At 43.0% G+C, this 14,982-nt stretch overlaps 2 protein-coding genes across 2 annotated transcripts in view; one reads left to right on the top strand and one right to left on the bottom strand.

Moving 5' to 3' along the window:
• LOC146432354 (uncharacterized) overlaps positions 1-14,982 on the top strand; it is a 54,183-nt gene that overhangs the window by 11,181 nt on the left and 28,020 nt on the right. The window lies entirely within an intron of this gene.
• On the bottom strand, positions 10,579-13,915 carry POP4 (POP4 ribonuclease P/MRP subunit). Its single transcript, XM_085071942.1, has 7 exons — positions 13,876-13,915; positions 13,502-13,554; positions 12,884-13,107; positions 12,201-12,278; positions 11,923-11,984; positions 11,471-11,572; positions 10,579-11,057 (listed from the first exon to the last, which is right to left on the bottom strand). The coding sequence occupies exons 1-7, from the start codon at positions 13,880-13,882 to the stop codon at positions 10,921-10,923; spliced, it is 663 nt and encodes a 220-aa protein (XP_084928068.1). The 5' UTR covers positions 13,883-13,915; the 3' UTR covers positions 10,579-10,920.

Raw genomic sequence — 14,982 nt, 5'->3', positions numbered from 1 at the left:
AATATGGGAAAGAGAGGTTCATTGTAGGATGCCTTGTTTTTATTAAGTGATATGTTTGGTCCCTTACAAAGGAATTCAAATTCTCATCCATCTTGCAGATGCAGGAGTCAGTCATCAGTGTGGCCTTTTCTGCTTGCTCCTCGAGGTTTCCTCAGCTTGCTGCATTTCAGGGCAGCACTTCCCAGGAATGCTGTCCCTGTGTGTGGGACTGCCACAGCTCTTGGAGCAGAGAGAGCACGAGCAGTGCTGTGTTTGGGATCATGCAGCACACTGAACAGGTGGTGCCCACGTGTCCTCGGTGGGTTCTGCAGTCTGATACACATTGAGCCTGGTTGGTGCACGGTTCATCCACTTTTGAGGGTGCTGACCACAGCTGACCTCAGCCTGCGCTGGCTGAGATGTCTCCTGGTCCTGCTGTTTCCCTGGGAAAACTGCTGCAGCTGTGGCTGCTCTGCAAGGGACCCCGACAGCTCATGGGAAGAGTGTGAAAGTCCTTCTCGTTTCTGTGGAGAGATCCCTGGGCTCCCCACACCTCCACAGAGTTCTTTCATAGCCCCAAGGACTCTGAGTTGTTTACATGTGAAGGAAATAAGATGAATGTCTCTTTACAAGCAGACCGTGAGAATCTGCTTGGAGATAGGGCCAGGGACTTGCAGACAGGGGAGGAAACCATCAGTTCTAGAAAATGTTACTAATTGGCACGGATTGCTGCCCAGCCAAGGCCGTGTTAAATTCCTGAACCTAGAGAAAAAAAATAAAGGTGTAATAGAATTATGAATAGTGTTTTATTATAAAAGAAAAAAAGTAAAGGGGCTGCATACTAGGGGGCAGAGAGTAGGTGATTTAAGGGATGTCTGTACCTTCCGAGTACCTCAGCCTGTGGGGAAGGAACAGGGTGATGTGGCTGGGAAATTATGATAAAAAGGGGGCTGTGTCCCCCAACAGTTTGAGAGACCCCATGGGAAATGCCCAATGGCATCTCCCTTTGTTTGAATAAAGCTACAGTACTCCTCTGTCTCCTTTTCGGACACAAACCTCCAGTGATTTTTTTGTGAATTTTTCCACACACATGTTACAGGCAGAGGAAGCAAATTCAAGTTTTTAAATGTTTATCCAAAAATCATACAGGGAGTAATGGAGCCACTGCTCAGAAGTCCTGGCAGCCAAAGCTGTAATTGGGTTTTCGGCCACAGCACTGAAATAAGTGGGGGCAAAAAGGGTTGATAGGACATTTTCTTCAGATTTGTTGCTTGGGTTGCCTTTAATTTGATGGAGATAATCTTGCAAGGACAAATTTTTAAATAAAAGATCTGAATTAGAGGTAACTCTTACTCTGGTAGTTCCAGATGCTGGAACTTGTGCTACCTACAAGCTCTGGATAGAGGATGACTCTTGTGTCAGTCTCTCCCACTGTGGGTTCCACTGAGTGTTGTGCACATTCTTCTGATTTTCCCCATAAAATTGTGTTTTCCCAAGGAAGCAATGTGTGAATATCTACTGCTGATAAGTTGCAGCATTCAGGGGTATAGAGGCACCATGCTTTACTTAGATTTTGTAAAAAAGAGTGTTGAGGGTTCTTTTTTTGTGAACACTTTGACAGAATGCTTCGCTGACTTCATTTTTAATGTCCCGTTAGAGAGATGTTAAATGTTGTGGTGGAGGATTTGTTGTAAAGAAGTTACAGCGTTGTACTGAGAAAATGGATGAGAGTAAACTATTGCCTGCTTCTGCTACCTGAGAATGGTCTGAAAGAGCAGCTAAAAAAATAATTAAACCTGTGTACTTAAAACTGTTCTGTAGTAACCTGGGACGTTGCCAAGTCAGGAAAGGACATGAAAGGATCTGACAGTGTTCTTGAACAATAAACATTTTTACCTGAAAGATCTCTGCTGGCATTATTAGGAATGCCATTATCTTGCTTTGATCTGACTCTCTAGGACTGGCTGCTCATACAGCTGACACAGAGCAAGCAGCCAACAAAGAAAAGCCCTAATGGCCTTTAATACCTTTAGTGAAGGGTTCCTCTTCCCATCAGATGTGTGTCATTTTACAAAGGCTCCTTTCATCTTCATGTGCATGGTGGAAATGGCTGGCAGCAGTGGGACCAGCACAGCCCTTGGCTAAGGGCAGGGTTTAGCAGAGTTTAGCAGGGTTTATCTCTCCCTTGTCCAGCCCTGTCCCCCCTGTCCAGCTCAGGATGGAGCTGCCAGGGGCCAGCAATGCTCCTTGGATGCTCTGTCCGTGCAGCAGCTGCCACTGACACTGCTACAGCCTGGATCATCTTCAGGGCAGTGGATGGCTTCTGCTTCAAAACCTACTTGCAGAAAAAATCCCAAATAGATAGTGGGAGATGCCCTACCATGGCTTTTTTTTAGGTGTTTTCTTTGGTTTGGTTTTTTTTTTTCTTCGGTTTGTTTTTTGGTTGTTGGTTTTGGTTGGTTTTTTTTTTGGCAGGTATGTTTTGAAGCAGAACCAGGGGTAAATTAGCCTGCTGGGGTGGGCAAAGTCACGCCTCTGTCACATCAAATACCTGCCTTACTCTGACTGCTGCAGTGCTGAAAGGGTTGGCAGAGCACAAGCCTAGCTTGTTCTCTCATCTGAGCACATATCTAAGCTTTAAGACACAGAATAAAAATGATATCTGCCTTTATTTGGCCTTTTAAGATGAGGAGTTAGGAGTCTTATATTGATGGTTCTGGGATATGGAATATGACTCCCTTTAAGAGTATATCCTTCCATTGAGGAAATGAAAAGTGTGATATTTTAGCCGTTGGAAATGTCTGGCTTAGTTTGGTTCTGTTTCCTGATTTCATTTTGACGTGGTAAGCAATTCAGAAAATATATTTGCAGCAAGGAAAATGGAGTTGTTATGGAAACATCTGAGCGAGGCAGCTGACACGGGGTAAGGCAGGCACAGATTCGCTGTACACACAGACACACTAAAACAGCAAGTTCATGTAAGGTAAGGGAGCAGTTTCTAGGCACTGTCTGCTTCATGGGTGGGTTTTCTGGCGCAAGAGAGGAAATAAACCACTTTAAAACTGTGAGCATGTGGCTCCATCTTCTGGTACCAAAGCAAAGTGTGATGCTCTGGATATAGACAGAGGTGAGATTTCTGTATAATTTTTATGCTAGTTTCAACAAAAGCAACAACAAAACCACCAGCAACAATAATAATTATAAATTAAAACATCTGTGCCCTAGAGCAAAGCTACAAGTTATTAGTGTAGATTTCCTGAAACTGCAAACTATTCTGCTGCATGGCAAGAAAACCGCCTTTTGAAAGATTCTCTCAGATGTTTAGCCCCCAAAGTGGCTTGTCTTCTAAAGCGTGACACTGCTCTGCTACATGAAAACAGTGTTTGCTCAGAGTGAGGGCTCTCCCAGTGAAGCTTCATGCCTGTGGAGGTGCTGCTCCTGTCTCCTGATTAGAGCTGTAGGCTGTATTTCTTTGTTTCCAAAGATGCAACAACATCTCTGGTAAAGTAGCTAAAATTCATGATGCATCCTCATGGAAATACTGCCTGGGTAGAAGCAGGAATGAATGGCTCTTGGAGGTAGACTGCCACAAGTCAAAAGAAAATGAAGCTGTTTTATGACTTCACCAAACAGTGAATGTTGTTACAGTGCATATTGCGCATGCTTAATTGAGCTTGATTACTCAATCTGTTCACCTTAGTAACTCATTTTGGTTTAATCAGAAGTAAGTCATTGTTCAAAACCAGGAGGTGTTATCATTTGCTGGGTAAACATTGGATTTTCTAAGTAATCCTAAAAAATTGCCCCAACTTTGTCGCTTTAGAAAAACACTCAACACAACAAATCAGAACAAAAGGTAATTATCTTGAAGCAGTGCTGTCCTAAAGCTGTTGTTTGCAAGTCATGGCATTTAGGAGGTACTGCTCTATAGATGCAAAATTAAAAATTTGGACCTTCTGTTTTACTTATTTTACTTCTGTGTGGTAAGATAGGAAAAGGCTGCGAGCAGCCTAGACCTAAATAAGCTTCAGCTGTGCCCCTAAACAGGCGAGATAAACACCTTTGTTAGAGAATGAAGCAGAGAATGCAGACGTGTATGACTAATTAGAAAAGGCACCTGTGGATAGTTTACTGACCAACGGTAATGTAATAAGGAACACCTGTTATGCATGTGAAGAAAGCCTATAAAAAGGTGTACGAGGGGATAATAAACTGCTAATGCCTGCTACCATTTTGTGTGTCAGCTTTTGAGTCCATTGTTGCTTCTGTGTACATAGGTAAGTATCTTCTTTTTTTCTTTTCCCTGGATAGTAAGCCTAGGATAAAAGGACCCCAAATTATTTGTGTAAAGCAGTAGTTTTCAGTCCAAACTATTTTATGGCTGAGCTGTGACAGTTAAGGTGAAGGAATATAAATTTAATAGCCCCACTGCTTCTGCCTCTACTTGTGCGAGTCTAACATCATTAACACGAGTGATGAGTTATTTGCATGCAGCATTTGTCCATGTAGAGGGTTGTGTGGAGCCCTACTTGGAAAGAGTGCATTCATGTCAGTCCAGGTCCTGGATGGTAGGGAATCATATCACAAAAATCATTCTGGAAGTAAGCACTAGCCAAGGCTTCCCATCACAGCCTCAGCAGCAAGGCTCTGGATCAAAACTAGAGGCAGAACCAGTCTTTACCCTTCAGTGTGGTGCTTTGAAGGCCCCACATGGATGGAATCCTTTTAAATGGCCACAAGCTGTGCTGATAAAATACAATTGCAATCTCCATCGATGGCATTTAGTGTTTCTAACCTGTCCCTGAAGCTGAGGTACATTGGACTGCCCCTTGGCACTACCTGAGGTTTTCTCTTGAGGCTGCCTCCAATTCCTACAATCTTTTTTTCCCCCTCTCCCTATATTTAACCTTCAGCATCATCCTGTTTCATTGGTAATTCCAAGCTCTGATTTCCAGGGTCTATGTCTCTCTCCATATCCCGTGGGTTATTCAAAAGGGATCTACTCACCTTTCTGAAAAATGTCACAAGGGTAGCTCCTTGCACTGATCCTACCAGTAAATAAGTACTACAGACCTCTTTTATTAGGTAGTACAAGCCCACAACAAATCCTACCCAGAGTGTGTTTGATAAATCAGATCTTTTGCAGACATCTGGAGATTGCGTTTGTAAATCCCCAGCCAGCTTGTTTTGTAGTCATTGTTACCATAATTCAGGTTAATGTTGTTGCCACTTTTTACTTCCTAAAACACATGTGGTGTTTTATTGCTGGAAAAGAAAAAAGTGGCTGCCTTGGAACAGAAGTTCTTTTAAAACCCTTCCTGAAAGTTTGCTATTTGGATTAACAAATGTCAAATCAATTGTCCTATCTTTGAATTGCTGTTCTGAAAATGAAAGCTGTGAAAAGAGATTACTTGGGTTCTGCGACGGGGAGAGTGTAAGAATCTAGATTGAGAATTATGTACCAATAGAGACCTAAAATAACAAGTGGAACAAGTAAACTTTTAGCTTTTCTTGTAAAGATTTGCTTAAAAAATATTAGATCCCAAGTGAAAATGCTCATGCCAAGTTTTAAATCTCATTTGAATTTTTATAGCTGTTATAATCTCTGATATACAACCTTGGAAATAGGGTCTCGTAACAGAAATGCCGAGTCCCCTGACTATTGCCTCGCAAAAAGGAGTTGCTGTAATAGGCTGCGATTCTGAAACAAGTTTGCAAGGCTGGCTTATGTCTGCATCTCATCATTCAAATGGCTCTAAGCTGGGCTCTTCACATTATTTGAGGTTATTTGTGTGTACGTGATCAGCCGCGTGCAGCTGCTCCAGTAATGTCAGCCTTCTAAGTATAACAGGCACAATCCAGCATAGCCGTAGCCACGGAAATGTTGCCACAGGGAGAGGCTTGGAGCTTGGACATGCTGTCAGCAAAAGTAAAGAGCAGCTTATTTGCTGTTTTTCTGTCCTTATTCTTCTGTATTTCTGCACAGAAGAAATGGAGGTTCCCAAGGAGCCAAAAGGATTCCACATGCCTGTGCTCTTCTCCCTCTCATTATCATACGCTTGCAATCAAACTCTAATTTTTGAAATAAAAAACCTGCAGGATTCTTTATTGGGACTATTAAACCTTCAATCTTCATTATTTAGGACGGCTACTTACCTTTTACTCAATGAAGCCATAATGCAACTGCTCCTATAAAAACTATCGAAATGGCTACTGTGGCAGTGAGTAGATTTTCCTCCGTGTAAAATAATCTTCTGTGAGTAAGACATAACTATCATTCACATTAATTAGGCAGCCATATAATGGGGTGTTCAATAGCTATTACATCATTTAAATTCTTCAGTGAGCACCTCAGCCACCCAAGAACTATCCAGCTGAACATTTCTGAGTCCATAATTTTGAAATAATCCTGCAGAGGAAGAATGTGCATGGCAGAACGTTGCAGACAATTTCACCAAGAAAATTAATTTTATTCAGATTTATGGAATTATTTTAACATTTACAAGAAGTGCATAATCCTATTCTTCCCTCCCTCCCAGAATAATGGTGCTACAAAGTGGAGGCTATTTTGGGTCTGTACTGTGTGTGCACTAGGGAATGTCCAAGGAGCTTGTTTGTAGTCGGAGGCCAGTGATGGCAGCAGGACACACACACCCCACAAGCACATTTCCCTCATTATTGTTATAAACCGGGAGCCCCAGAGCCACAAGGCTCAGCTGAAAAGCCCTGACCCACAGAAAAGCAAGCACAGTCATGTTTGAGATGTTGGCTTTGAAGTCTTTTGCCTTTAACAAGCAGATGAGCCCTTAAGCATTTATATTCAATTTTGGTTGTTGATTTAAAAATTTTGAGGTGAAGCCAAAGTCCTTTGATTTGAATATTAGCTCATTCTCTATTTTTTTGTCTTTTAAAATTAGTTCCTCAGTCAAAAGTATGTCTATATGCCATGGGAGTAGGAGTTTATCCTGAGAGTTGAAAGAAATAAGGCTGTATTTATTAACTAATACAGCAGGAAGAGGTTTCTGTTAACAGGCCTGTGTGCAGATCTTTACCATGCTGTTCAGGTGCCTGTAGAAGAAGGGGATGATTATTAGAAGATTGGTCAATGCCTGAAAATACATGAAAATAGCATGTTTTAAGTCTGGGTGGTTTGGCAATATGAGAATAGTTCCTAGCAGAATGAAAAAGAAGGAATGGCTTAAAAATAGGCTGTTAATTCAGTATTAAATGTTGCTGGGCTCTCTGTAGTTTTCCATGATCCCTATCCAACAGGCAGACCCTGCAGAGTAGGTGTCAAAACCCATCTGCAGGTAGTGTCAGGTGCTGTTTGTTCTGCAGCCCAGGAGGTTTGTGTTTGCCAGATGTAACTGCTCCTCTCAGCAGCAGATCCTCTATTTTATAGATCCTCCATTTTTCACATTTGCCCATTGATTTAATTAAACCAGAACGCTGAGGGAAATTTCTGCCTCACCAAAATAATACGTTTTCATCACACACTGTAGGGATAGTGACTTAGAATAGGAATGACAAAATTAAGGAAGGGGAGCATGAGACAAAGGCAGGTCAAACCTCTGTGAAATTCCATGGAATCAGCTGTTGTGTAACTGGACTTGGTATGTGGGACCATGGGTTGGTGAATGCTGTAGCATGACAGGCTTGGTTGGATTTTACCTTTGTCCAACAGCAGGAATGAAGGTGATAATTTGTTATGAGGAATAGGCACATGGAACTGTTCTGGTAAGGGGCTGAGCGATTGCCTTGATCAGAAAAATCAGGGCCACCTGGTTTTGAGAAAATACTGCTGCTGTTTCCTGAAAGCATGGTCTGGATCAGAATTTTATGCTCTCACACTTCTCTAAAATACTGAAAGGATTGAATATATAGAGTTAACATCAGGTGCATGCTGTTGTTATTTCAGTGATTTAATATGCGTTTCTCAAAGAGAGTCACAAAAGGTTTTGGGGGGGTTTCCACTGTATTGCTCTCTAATCCATCTTTTAGAGGAAGTCCCTCTCAAGGAGAATATTCTGTGTGTTTTCTTGGATGTGACTTGGCTTTAATTTCAAACATTTCCCACAATGAAGTACTTTGAGGTTTCAAACAGAAGTGATGAGACTTTTGTTTTTCTATTCTTGCTTGAGTGTTCAAAATGCAGTACCTGAATTGCTTACAATTGTTTTTAGTTCATATTAGTTATAAATACACATACACAGTAATAGGAAAGCAGAAATGTGTGTAAGGTAGTGAGACATTGCTCATTGCTGTTCACTATTCCCTGGTTAGTGAGAGTTTAGGTGTAAAAATCATTACAAAAGACATGTCTCTGCTGAGTGCAATCCAGAGCTGAACATATGAAGGACAAAGCATATTAGAAGCAGCTGTGATTAGTTCTCCAATTTTCCAGTATTAAATCCATTATTTACTGTCTCAGCTAATGAGGAGATGGGGAATGGCCATGAATGGGCGGGGAAGGACTGGTGAGCTGTCATTTTCACATTTCCCAGCTTCTAAGGTAGTTCCTTGACAAGCACGGGGGGATTAATGTGTTCTAGGGAAAGTGACCACAGAGCGGTGCTGGTGGGATGGGGGTTGGTTGATTTGCTGGTGTGGGCAGTGATGCCAGCTCTGCGGGTTGGTTCAGCTGGAGTGAGTTATGGGGCTCTTTGGAACACCTGGAGGCATTGCAGAAAGGCCTCTGCAGGTGATTTACCAGCTGCAGTAAAGGATCCTGAATGAGTGGGCTGTTCAGCTCTTGTTATTATTCATTTGTCACCTGTCTCTCTGAGCCACTAGCCTGGGATTACTTTGAGGAGCCTTTGACATCTCCTGGGCATCCTTCACCATAAATGATGACAGCCTTGCTCTTACCAAGGCATTGCCAAGCAGTGTTTGTTTTTGTGGTTGCTGAAATAGTTTAAAAACTGGAAGTGCCAGTAGCTATGGGAAGTTGAATCATGTTCATCTATGGTAGAACATGTTATGTCCTTCACAGCACAATGAGACATGATTGTGCCTAATTCCAATTTGTATGGCATCTCCATTAATGTCTCTTTAAGCCCTCCATTAAAGGCCCTTAATGTTAATTAACTGGACTATGCCAATAAAGTTCTATTAGCTTCCCCCTATTAATTTAATATTATAGGCATTTAACAGATGTCTTAATTAGATGTTACACTGAAGGCTGTGAGCAAAATTAAACTAGGTCATTGTCCTGAAAGTTTCTGCTATGATTTATGCTTTCTACAGCTTTGTTTGTTTTTCCTTCTGACCTCTTCCAGGAAACTGAGATATGATTTTAGAGAATGTTGAAAGGAGTAATGGATGCAAAGCAGAATAACTTATGTCTAACACCACATATTGTTCTTACTTCACTGATTAAAAATTCTCATTGGTGTGAAATTACTATTTCCCCATATAAAATATCTGTCTCTAGCAAAACCACCATTTTCCCCATCTCCAAGAGCAATACTTCATATAATGGCAACAAAGATTTTTATTTCTGTACCAACTGCTTCTATTTCCTGATTCCAAAGGGTCTGCTCTTGAAAACCAGTATTGCCCACACTGTGACTTCATTCATTCAAGGATGGTGACTGGTTTTTGTCTGAGGGCTTGTGTCAGGGAGATGCAGCTCTCCTGTGACCTCTCCCAGCAACAGGTCCAGAAAGAAAGTGGGAACTTTGGAAGCCAGTTAAGTGTTTTTGTAGGACTGGGGCTGGATGTGGTGATGAGCTCTGGCTCTCTCCTGGCTCATGTCCCCTGCAGTGCAGGTAAGAGCTTGGACTGCCCTCCCAACCCGTTACTTGGCTTTGGGCTGTGATTAGGTGAGGAAAAGCTGTGTGAAAGAAATGACCCTGGTTGGCTACTCATGTTTGAATGGTGACAGGGAAAAACTTTTCCTAGGTACAAGTCTTTCATTTGATATTGAAATTGATTAAAAGCTTCTGAAAAATTACATTTGTAACAAAACCACCACAGAAGCCCTTTTATAACAGAAAAATGTTAAGTGAGATAAATACAGGGGTCATTTCCACCTCCCAAACACATCAAACTTGCCTAGTCAATGAGAGATTGCAATCTGGCAATCAAAAATGAAGTATACAGTAAAAAATATAAAAAGGGCTGAGGATACGTGAAGCAAAATTGCTCTGTGGACAGAGGTTAAATATTCATAAGGCAATTCTGTGGGTAATTGAAAAACAAGATTGAATGGGGGTCACTTCCATCTCAGAATTTCTAACTTCAAGTGTTTCCCTCTTAGGTGCTGCACTGTGTTCCCTGCACTCTGCCATGACAATGTGCACTTACTCAAACAGACATATCTGATTTAACCTGAAAGTAACAGGGTGCTAGTGAGCACTGGAGAGCAGAGATCTTGCAGGGCTGCATGACATTTGCTGTGTTCACATTCCACACACCTGGTATCTGTAACAGCATCAACCACAACAAGGAGATACTCAAGGTAAAAGCTGGCAGCTGAAACGATTTACTTGCATGTGCCTGCAGCAAAGATGCTGATGTTGGCCCAGGAGCAATGATTATAAAGAGCAGTTGCCATCACCTGCAGCCTCACTGCCAGCACATAACAGACAGCTAAAGTCCAATTTATACAGAAGGCAACAATAACATTTATTACAGAGTTTAAAAAACAGAATTTTCATTGTACAAATTTACAATTGCAAACTGAAACAGCAAGTAATTAATGCTAATCATATAACTTTAATAAAAGTCAGTATATACAAGTAAAAAAACAGATACAACCAATTTCAACAGTCTGAGAGACTGCTTAAAGACAGCAGATACTGCTCGTTCTTCAGTATGAAGAAAGGCTTTATAAATATTTCACGTGGCTGTTGCTTTTTCAATCTGCCAGAAAACCTGTTCTTTGAACTGCAGGAAAACAGCAGACATTTCTGTGAGTGCTTCTGACTTTCCACAAAATCATAGGTCAATAGTTCCTTTCAACTTGAATTTTTTTGCAGATCGCTCACTTGCTCTGAGCAGGAACTTGCTTCCATAGATGTAGGAAATGAATCCATCAAGCTCCAAGCTAAATACGTTGTTAAGTTTGGGAACAACTGAAAATACAAAAGAACACAAACTAACCAAAGTGCACTAATGTATGGAAAATATACTGATGTACCAGGGGATGTTACTCACCTGTAGATTTCAGCTTTGCCACATTTCAACGTTTTTATACTTTAGCAAGAAAAGAAAAATAATCCAAACCTCCAAATTTAACTGGAATTACCAAAGTTAGTCCTCTTGCAGGAGCATACAGTTAAGTGTTGAACTTTAATACTGCTCATTTCTAATGAGATGTCTTTTTGGTAAGATATTGGCCTGTTAGGTAGTAAGTGATTTCTGCCACTCTATGCAAATAACCAATAGCACTGGTATAAACCAATGTATTCAGAGGTGCAAACTGAAGTGTGTTTTTTTTTTTTTAATTGTTCAAGTCATGAAAAGAGCCAAAAAAAGTCTTATATACCTTTTAATTTGTCCTCTTTAGTGATAATTTTGAAGACATGTTTAAATTCCTGTAGAATGATTCCTGTTATCCCAACATAAGATGGGCACTTTGATTTTGTAACTGAAAGAACAGAAGCATGTATTAGAAAATCTCAGATGCACTTTATTTGCTCTTCTGTTGCCTCACGATTTTAAAAATTAGTCTGCAATATTCTAAAGTAATGCAGTTATAGTGATCACTAGTAAAATCTGCAGTTAACATTTGCAACCAACAACATGGTTTTCAAGAGCAATTGCTTTACAGTTGTAAAGCAATTAGCATTTTAAGGAGCAAAAAACCCATCAACATTTGATGTCAACTGCGTAATTCTAGAGTTAATGATGCTGAAATGAATTTAAAAATAAGCACCTGATCTACAGGAGCATCTACTTAACTTCAGGTGATGCTATAAAAGCAAACAAATGGAATACCTGTTACAAGAGCTCCATGGAGATCAGCTTTTAGCAGCTTGCCCTGAATCACATGGGGTTGCCTTGAAGAAGAGAGTGGTATCAGAGAGGAGGGAAAAAAATCATATGAACTGTCAGGTTTAGAAAATGTGACCATGACTATTATAATCATGATCAAAGCTTACAGAAATAGTACCATATCCTTATCCATTAACTACAGAGTTTCAAGCAGTAACTCAATAAAACTGGAAGTATCTACTATATAAAAACCAGACTAAATTTAAAATGTGTCAACATACGTGTCGGGCTTGAGCCCATGGCACAGGTCTCTGATGTACTGCTTCCAGAGCTCATGGAGTGGGAGGAAGATGGCATATCTGCAGTAAAAAGGACAAAAAGTGTTAAAAAAAATCCATTGGTTGATTACTGAAGTAATTTGCATTTCCAGACTGACATAAGTTACATAAACTGCTCTTAAGTTACCCTGCAAGGTGGCTCATTCCCAACAGCTGGGTTACTTTACAAAACATGAAGTATGCTGCTCTCTATCAAGCAAAACAGTGATGTGCTTTGGAGAGTCATGCTATGCCAAAGACTGAAGAGAGTTTATCTCCCTTCTTACTCTGTTAGCAAAGCAGGGTCTTCATTCAACATGCACCAGTTTGAAGGATCTTACGCAGAATTTTGACTCTCTGGTCACACACAGTCCATCTTTAAAAACTGAAACCAGAGGTGATTTTCTTTGGGTTTGATTTCCTGTCATAATAAGGTATACAAAATGAAATAAACGGAAATTAATCTTGTGCCTGTACAGACAAAAGAACTCTTCTCACAGTGAAATGCCACAAGTAGTGTCTCAGACTGACTTTACATACTGAAGGGTTCCTTCATGCTGAAGGGTTCCACATGCATGTGCTGCTGCTTTTACCTACTTTTGATGTACTTCCACTTTACTACACAAAGAAGGCATTTAAGATGTTACCTTTGCTGTTCAGGTTCAATTTCAAACAGACGCAGCTCTCTCCTCTGCTTGGCAGTAAAACCTTTTGTCTTCCTCCTCTTTTGCTTGGCCTTTTTTTTGGGATAATGCTCAAGAACTACAGCTTTCCGAGTTAACATATCCTGGATAGCTTCATCTTTCATTCTGGGCATGCTGCGCTTCAGGAAGGCATGTACAAATGTCTTGGCTTTTTCTGAGTCCTGGGGCTAAAGACATGTGAAAGGACACTTTCAAATAGTACATTTTAATTAAATTAGAACTCGCTGCTGACCAGTGGTTTTATCAAGATGGCAAAAACTCCAGGGGAATGGGAGATCTTCCTGTCAGAGCAAAGAAGGGAGATGGTCCCATGAGGAAGCCCTTGAGCGTGGGCACACCCCATCCCTCGTGTCCGTCCCGGAGATGGACTCACGGGTCCGTTTTGGAGGAAAAGCCCATTTCTGCGTTACACTGAAACGGCACGTTCCGAGGAGGACTCACAGGGGAACCCAGGCACGCGACCCACCCTGTCCCTTGGGTGCCTAACGGGGTTTATAACACCGTGTAAGGGCGGCAATGGCCAGGCAGCTCCGGGTCCTGCGGGCCGGGGCTGGTCCGTACCTGCAGGCGCAGCTCCCCGGACTCTTCGGGCGGCAGCCGGCGGTACAGCGGCCCTGCAAGGCACGGAGCGGGGGTCGGCCGGGGCGGAGCTTACCCAGCCCTCACCCCGCCTCGCTCACCCCGCGTCCCTCATCGCCCAGCGGCGCCCGCCCCGCATCCCTCACCCTGCACCCAGCCCTGATCCTCCATCGCCCAGCGGCGCCCGCCCTCCATCCCTCACCCTGCACCCAGCCCTCATCCTCCATCGCCCAGCGGCGCCCGCCCCCCATCCCTCACCCTGCACCCAGCCCTCATCCTCCATCGCCCAGCGGCGCCCGCCCTCCACCGCTCTCCCCTCACCCTCCATCCCTCTCCCCATCCCTCTCTCCCCTCACCCTCCATGCTGTCGCGGCGCTGCCGGCGCGGGCCGATGACGTTCGGGCGCGCGTGCGCACAGCTGCGCTCCCCGGGCTGGCCACTAGGCGGCGCCGCGGTCCGCGGACCCGGCGGGCTGAGGGAGGCTGTCACAGTGACCTGGTTATTATTGTACTGGTAAATTCTCTGAAATGAGAGACACTGAGCAGCAGTTACTGCATTTAATATCATGGGGGAATTTATTTCTAAAAAGCCGTGTCCATCACACTTTGTGTAACCCAGGCCCCCTCATTTCTGTAGCTATCACCGCTTGAGTATCCGCATGGACACCCGGAGTACCGTAGTGTGTTATTGGAGTATCGGTGTGTCACTGACCCTGCCGCAGTGACAGCACAGCCTGGACAGGCCACTGCTCACTTCTCTCTCGTCCTGCCGTCACTCCCACCACACATGCTAGGATATACATTCCCACCTTTCCATCCTGCAGTCTCCTCACCTCCCACTTTTATTGTCTCATTTGCTCTGGAGCTCTTCCCAGCCAGGATTTACAAATGTGGTGCTGGGGCTGCCCAAGCTCCGGGGCCACGGCCAGCCCTGCCAAAGTTCTGCCACCCCACTTCTCTCGGTAGGAGAGAGAAGCTTTTTCCTAGTCCCATCCAGTCCTCCAAGGCTCTCCAGCCGCAGCCCTGGCTGCTGCTGCAGGCACTGCCTGGCTCTGTTCTCAGCAGTTAACAGTGTCGGATCTGTTCTTGGAACTGCATATCCAGCAACATGAGATCTTTGGTTAAAATCAGCCCTTAGGTTTCTAGCAATCGAGGTCAAAACATAGAAAGATGCCCCTCACTGTGAGGTTTACATGCTCTGACACATCAGGGCTTCTTTCCTCCCAGGACAAGACAAAGTCCTGCTCATGGAAATATCTTGAAACCAGAGTGGCCAATTCATTTTCCTTGCCAGCCCAGGCCCAACTCCTGCAGTCCTCTGCTCAGGCATGACTGTTTCCAAGTACAGAAGAGATTTATATTCTTGTCACATGGTGATATTGGCGTAGCAGATAATTAAGCACTGCTTGGTAAAGGATATCTGGGGAGGGAGTTATTGAGGCAGGGTATAGAAAACACGATGAT

The sequence above is a fragment of the Lichenostomus cassidix genome, chromosome 11 (genome assembly GCF_008360975.1).
Source record: "Lichenostomus cassidix isolate B80296 chromosome 11, HeHo_3.0, whole genome shotgun sequence".
NCBI classification, from domain to species: Eukaryota; Metazoa; Chordata; class Aves; order Passeriformes; family Meliphagidae; genus Lichenostomus; species Lichenostomus cassidix.
This window is presented reverse-complemented; position numbering and strand designations above follow the sequence as displayed.

Excerpts from the sequence above, each read along its gene's own strand:
- POP4 (XM_085071942.1), bottom strand. Across the intron at positions 13,108-13,501 it reads CCGGGGAGCTGCGCCTGCAG|CCCCAGGACTCAGAAAAAGC; the intron begins GTACGGACCAGC and ends ACATGTCTTTAG. Across the intron at positions 11,573-11,922 it reads CCATGGAGCTCTTGTAACAG|TTACAAAATCAAAGTGCCCA; the intron begins GTATTCCATTTG and ends CTGTTCTTTCAG.